This window comes from Colobus angolensis, unplaced genomic scaffold (assembly GCF_000951035.1).
Source record: "Colobus angolensis palliatus isolate OR3802 unplaced genomic scaffold, Cang.pa_1.0 Scaffold70, whole genome shotgun sequence".
Classification (NCBI taxonomy): domain Eukaryota; kingdom Metazoa; phylum Chordata; class Mammalia; order Primates; family Cercopithecidae; genus Colobus; species Colobus angolensis.
Window position 1 is genome coordinate 7,707,717 of NW_012120710.1, and position 6,661 is coordinate 7,714,377.

Here is a 6,661-nt window from a genome sequence, read left to right on the forward strand (position 1 = left end):
GGGGTGGGGGTCTAGGGGAGGGATAGCATTAGGAGAAATACCTAGTGTAGATGGCAGGTTGATGGGTGCAGCAAACCACCATGGCACATGTGTACCTATGTAACAAACCTGCACATTCTGCACATGTATCCCAGAAGTTAAAGTATAATTTTAAAAAATTAAAAGAAGAAAGAAAATTGTCTAGAACCCAAAATTATCCTGTAATTTTTTCACAGACAGTGTCCAGACTCAATTATTTAAAGAGGAAGCAGAGACCAAACTACAACGTGACTAGAAACCAAGGGAAAAAATCGACACAGGCTCAGAGGGGATTCAAATAATATAATCATCATGTGCCAATTTTTAAAACAGCTATTTTCTTACTCTGGGTTGTTATAGGGAAGTATCTTAGACTGGGTAATTTATAAACAACAGAAATTTATTGTTCACGGTTCAGGCTGGGAAGTGCAAGATCAAGATGCCAGCAGATTCAGCATTTGGTGAGGAGCTCTTCCTCATAGATGGCATCTTCTATGTGTACTCACATGGGAGAAGGGGCAAACAAGCTCTCTCAAGCCTCTTTCATAAAAGTGCACTAATGCCAGGCATGGTGGCTCATGCCTGTAATCCCAGCACTTTGGGAGGCCGAAGTAGGCAGATCACGACGTCGGGAAATTGAGACCATCCTGGCTAACACGGTGAAACCCCGTCTCTACTAAAAAAAAAAAAAAAAATTAGCCAGGCGAGGTGGTGGGTACCTGTAGTCCCAGCTGCTCAGGAGGCTGAGGCAGGAGAATGGCATGAACCCAGAAGGCGGAGCTTGCGGTGAGCCAAAATCGCACCACTGTACTCCAGCCTGGGCAACAGAGCGATACTCTGTCTCAAAAAAAAAAAAAAAAAGACACTAATACCATTTGTGAGGGCAAAGCCCTTATGACCCAACAGGTTCCACCTTGGGGTTTAGATTTCAACATATGAATCTATGGGAAAACACAAACATTTGGACCATAACATATACTTAACAATACAAAAAAGTAAAAGATAATATTGAGAATTTCTGTAAGGATCTTGTTAAAAAACATGAATTAAATGGAAATCTAGTACTAAATACCACAATTTCTAAAATGAAGAACTTAATTGATAGGTTTAATACATTAGACTCAGGTGAAGGGAGAATTAATTATCTGGAAAATAGGCCAGAAAAGCACAGAGACAAAAGGATGGGCAAAAGTGAAAATAATATAAAGACATACAAGGAATGATGAAAAAACAATTAATACATGTGATTAGAGTCCCAGAGGGAAAAAAGAAAGTAGAGAAAACAAACTGAGTAGATAAGTGATGAAAATTTTCTCAAATTGATAGAGATTTCAATCCATGCATCAGGAAAACCACCACCCTTAAGAAAGATAGATACAAAGACCAGCACATCTAGGCACATGATAGGCAAACTGTTATACACCAAAACAAAGAGAAAATCTACCTCCAAAACAGTCAGAGAAAAAACTACCTCCAAAACAGCAACAAGATTTGATTGACTTATCAGTGGAAATAATGGAAACCTGAAGACAATGTTCTACAGTGAATTCATTCATCCATGAGATAAATATTTATTGAATATATGCTAGACACTGTTACAGGTACTCAGCAAACATCAGTGAACAAAACAAAGAATGAATATTACTTTTATTGCGTTAAATTATATAATAAACATTTTTAAGAGAAGGAATTAATTGTATAAAGCATGTCTGACGGTACATTTTTTAAATCTAGTTCATTTTTGCTGTTAGAATTATTATTTAAAAACTTAGGTTGAGGCCAAGAGCAGTGGCCCCCACCTGTAATCCCAGCACTTTGGGAAGCCAAGGTGGGAGGACTGCTTGAGCCTAGGAGTTTGAGACAAGCCTGGGCAACATGGTGAAACTCTGTCTCTATAAGAAATACAAAAATTAGCCAGAAGTGGTGGCATGCACCTGTAGTCCCAGCTACTAGGGAGGCTAAGGTAGGAGGATTGCTTGAGCCTGGCTGGTTCAAACAGCAGTGAGCATGATTGCACCATTGCACTCCAGAATGAGTGACAGAGCAAGACTCTGACTCAGGAAAAAATAAATAAATAAACAAGTAAATATTTAAGCTGAAATTTAAAGTTAAACAAGCTAATGACTAGTACTTTTTCAGTGATGGATGACATTCTTTATAATCAAGCACAATCTGTATATTAAGCTGCTAGGAAAAATCTAATAGATTTTGGGTAATTAAAAATCACAGAATTTCATAGCTAATCTTTCTTGGTGACCCTAGAGGTCATCTTGTCCAGACTGCTCATTAGAGAGGAAAAGATCAAGGTGCAGTATGTTTAACTGACTTGCCCAAGGTCACACAAAGAGTTAAAAACATGGTTCCAATGACTCCTGGTCAAATGTTCTTTGTTGTTGTTTGATTTGCAAAATTAATTTTGGAGAGGGGAGGGTAATTTAATTTTTATCAATGGAACATGTACATATTTTAAAAAATAAAATGATTTCATAACACTTAAAAAGCAGCAGTCTCCTGCCCTTGCCCTGGGCATCTCTGAATTCCAGTCTCCAGAGAGAAACATGCTTAACTTCTAACACTAATATTATTATTCTATTGTTTGATAGACTACTCTTTGTTGTATGATAGCTTATTTTTCAGTGCACACATCTTAAGTGTGTGAGAGGACTCCATTTTAGTCATTTAAACAGTATACAATTTTCATGTAAATGGTACAGATGAAACAATAGATTACTGGTGATCCTGTTGCCATATGTAAGATAGGACTTTTAACTAATTTAATTGATTTTCATGTGTGATTTATGGAATATCTTATTTCTTTACAGTTGAATACTGGTTGCAAGGGATTTGTGATTTCATAAATACATATCTTCAGAGAAGACAAGGCTTGAATTTTACATTGCACATATTTTTTATGAGCATTAAAAGCATAAAAGGTTAAACTAAAAAATTTCCAAAGTTTCTAATATTTTAATTAAAGGGATTAAAAGTGTCTTATAATTAATAAAACTGTCATAAATAAGTTAACAAACAAACTACATATAGCAAATAATTTTCATTTTGGTAGAATATTAAATATACTACCAACTTGTCTTTGCCTTTTGAAGTGATGTTTATTTTAGCCATCTCACTATTTGCTTTGTAATTTGGAAATTCTTGTGATGGAAACAGCCAAAGAATTGAAGATAAGAAAACACTAAATAGTGAAGAAAATATTTTTATTCACCTGGACTCCACTGAATTTATAGGAAAATGTATAAATCTAAAATCTAGTAATTGAAAATGCTATGGATATAGAGATATTATTTTTAGTGTAATTCTTTCCAATTTAAAATTACTTACATATATGTCATTTGCATAATGGATCATAAGACTGGTTACTTACATGAGACAAGAAGCTGGCTGTAGACTGGGAAGACGGTACATTAGAATGAGAACGAGTAACAGATGCTGGCTGGAGAAGGCGTGGTTTCAGTGAAGAATTTGAGGTGTATCCAGGGCCCTGAAGTTCCTGGAAAACAATATAGAGGTGAGCAAAATAACTGCCAGCCTACAATTATAAAGAATTGTGAAATCGAAATGTATTTTTTGATTTCACAAACAAAATCCACTATTGAGATTTTAAATTATGTCTGTAGCTTTAAACTATACTTCTTAAAATAAACACATATTTCAGTGTAAAATGTATGATTCAAAAAAAACATGTTTTGTCATGTAGATTACATCACTTTTGCTATTCCCCAAACAAGCAAATATATTTGCACTTAGGGTTTTGTACTCGCTTGACTCCTGGGCATGGAAAACTCTTGCTTTGGGTATTCCCACGCAGATACTAGTAAACTTGTTTGTATTTCACTCACTTATTTTAAACTAAGGATAGTGGTGCTTCTATCTGTTACCATGTATGAAAAGGATAGGTATAATATATAACAATGCACAGAGCTTATCATTGCTATTAATAGTATCAGGTAATGTTGAAATATACTTGAATGTGTATCTATGGTACACGAGAGAATATAAAAGCATATCAAAGAAAGGCATTATTTTTGCTTAAACTACTATTTATGATGACCTTACTTTTATATCCAAAGTGTGTTGAAGTTTTAAGCGCACTGATTCTTGCTCCTGACGCTGTATTATATCTTGACATTCTGCAAACTGCAAAGATGCCTACAAAGGAGCAATCATAAATGGCTTATCTTCCATTCTTTATGCACTTATATTTTATTAACCTATAAATGCAGAGCTGCCATCTCTTCAAGAAATCTTCCTGCCCTTCCACCAAACTATATTACAATGATCTATTTATCTGTTTTATTCAATGAACTGTGAGCAACTGGAGGCCACATTTTTATCCTCTATACCCCCAGCAAATACATAGCTTTTAGTATGTGAAGGGCAAACAATGAATGAACTAAGGATGGAATGAGCAAACAGTTTTACCAACGTATACAAATTTATATTAAAATAACCACAACTGTCTGGGCATGGTGGCTCACGCCTGTAATCCCAGCACTTTGGGAGGCCGAGGCAGGCAGATCTTGAGGTCAGGAGATAGAGACCATCCTGGCTAATACAGTGAAACTGCGTCTCTACTAAAAAGACAAAAATTAGCTGGGCGTGGTGGTGCACACCTGTAGCCCCAGCTACTTGGGAGGCTGAGGCAAGAGAATCGTTTGAACCCGGGAGGCAGAGGTTGCAGTGAGCTGAGATCGTGCCACTGCACTCCATCCTGGCAACAGAGCAAGACTCTGTCTCAAAATAAAATAAAATAAAATAACCACAACTGAAATTCACAGAGTCAATATAGCATGTTTTAAGAAACAAAGGCAGCAGAGGTGAGATCGCAAATTGTTGTATCTAACCATAAAGGCGCTGCTTTCTTAGCAATCAAGGATGGTTTTGGAACAATTTTAGGCTTCCAGACTTTCTAGGTGACAGGAAGAGATATTTATTTTTCTACAGTAAATGGCAATGAAAAACAGTATCACTGATCCTTCTCATTCTTTAAGCTATGTTTCCTAAATGTACTTTCTGGACCCCACAAAGTGCCAGCCATTAGCATTACTGTATCATTTTATTGACATTATTAAGAGACTGTCTTCTACCAAGTGCCCAAGTCACTTTTTGGTGGTAAGTCAGGTGCTCATGGAGACATTTTTACTTATTCGGATCACTAAGGGTATCAGGAACATCTTACATCTTTGATCTTACTGCCCTGTGACTATGTTAGCCTGAAAAAGAAAACTTGGCAAAAAGCATGCATTATGATGACATTTTAAAATTCAGAAACGCCTTCACTATAGGATAGGTATTTCCTTTGTGCTAGGTGATTGGGATGCAACACAAATTGATACATTCAGTTCCTGTCTACACAGAGCTTTTGTTCAGAACAATTCTATTTGGTTAATAACTATTTGGTTGATAATTACTTTATATGTTTAGTTAATAATTACCTTATCCAGAGCAACTTCCATATTAGTAACCTTTTCTTTCAAACGGCGTTCCTGAGATCGCAGAACTTCCAACTCCCCAGCCATCTTGTTTTTTTCTGTGGCAACAGTACTCAATTCCTGACTGAGTTTACTCTTCTCTTCTTTCAGAAAATGTTTCTCCTACAATTATATGAGAGAAAAATATCAGAAATCACCTGCTGATGTAGATGCTGAAAGGTAACAGAAATATAAAATTTTTGTTTAAAGGACCCTGAACTAGGTAAGTTTAATTTATATGCCATTTAATTGCTTCTGAGTTGTGGTTGGGAGCTGATGGGAGTATGTTATTACGTACTCTCTCCTATTTTAATCATTGCTGGTATTACTACTTCTTTCTAGTCTTAATACATCTTTGATAAAATCTACAAAATATGAAACTATATTGTCCCAAAAAGACAGTGTTTTAGTGAATTGGGATCAAATACTCGTATATTGAATTTTACTAAAATTTATTTTAAACAACAGAGATTTTTAAAATATACATTACTTGAAAGTTTTATGGATTTCTATTTTGTTTCAAGGTTGAATATTCATTTCACAAATACCTACCGCAGACCCTATGACAGAAAAACAAATGAGACATATAGTTCCTGCCCACAAGTCACTTAACAGCCCAATGATGACAGTGAGCTTACTGATCTAATAGTCTCTGCTATTAAACAACATTTCATTAAAATTAGTTCATCCCTCCAAAAAAGCACCATGGAATACGCATACAAAAATAAAAAATGTATAGTTGTCAAGTTAAAATACAGACATCAGTTTGTTGAGTCTACATTTCTTTAAATATGTATTTTTTCATAGCGAAAAATGTTTATTGTAAATAAGGTAGAAGGTGTTGCTACTTTAAAATGCAAAACAGTTTTCCTTTTCTGATTAGATTAGGCAGAAAAGGCTTCAGAAGGAAAGAGGGATTAATTGTATAGGCTTTCTCCTTTTCGTTTGGAGGGAATATCATAGAGCTATGATGAATATTTTCTTTTCGGCAGGGCAGGCATCTTTGTCGACAGCAGGCAGTAACCTCTTAAAGCCTTAAGTGCCATCAGGAAGGATAAGCACTGCTTTAGGTTCCCAAAGGCAAAAAAAAAAAAAAAAAAAGGAGAAGAAAAAAAATTAATGGGGAGCTTATTTTTGCCTGAAACCATTGGTAT

The 6,661-nt window shown here is 35.5% G+C and overlaps 1 protein-coding gene across 2 annotated transcripts in view; it reads right to left on the bottom strand.

Moving 5' to 3' along the window:
- The window catches only part of CCDC158 (coiled-coil domain containing 158), a 116,708-nt gene that overhangs the window by 34,629 nt on the left and 75,418 nt on the right, over window positions 1-6,661 (bottom strand). For both annotated transcript variants that reach the window (XM_011927228.1, XM_011927227.1), the window contains 3 exons: window positions 5,472-5,630; window positions 4,093-4,185; window positions 3,401-3,526 (listed from right to left, as the gene is read on the bottom strand). In XM_011927228.1, the coding sequence (XP_011782618.1) occupies window positions 3,401-3,526; window positions 4,093-4,185; window positions 5,472-5,630 (378 nt within the window). The remainder of the gene's footprint in view (window positions 1-3,400; window positions 3,527-4,092; window positions 4,186-5,471; window positions 5,631-6,661) is intronic.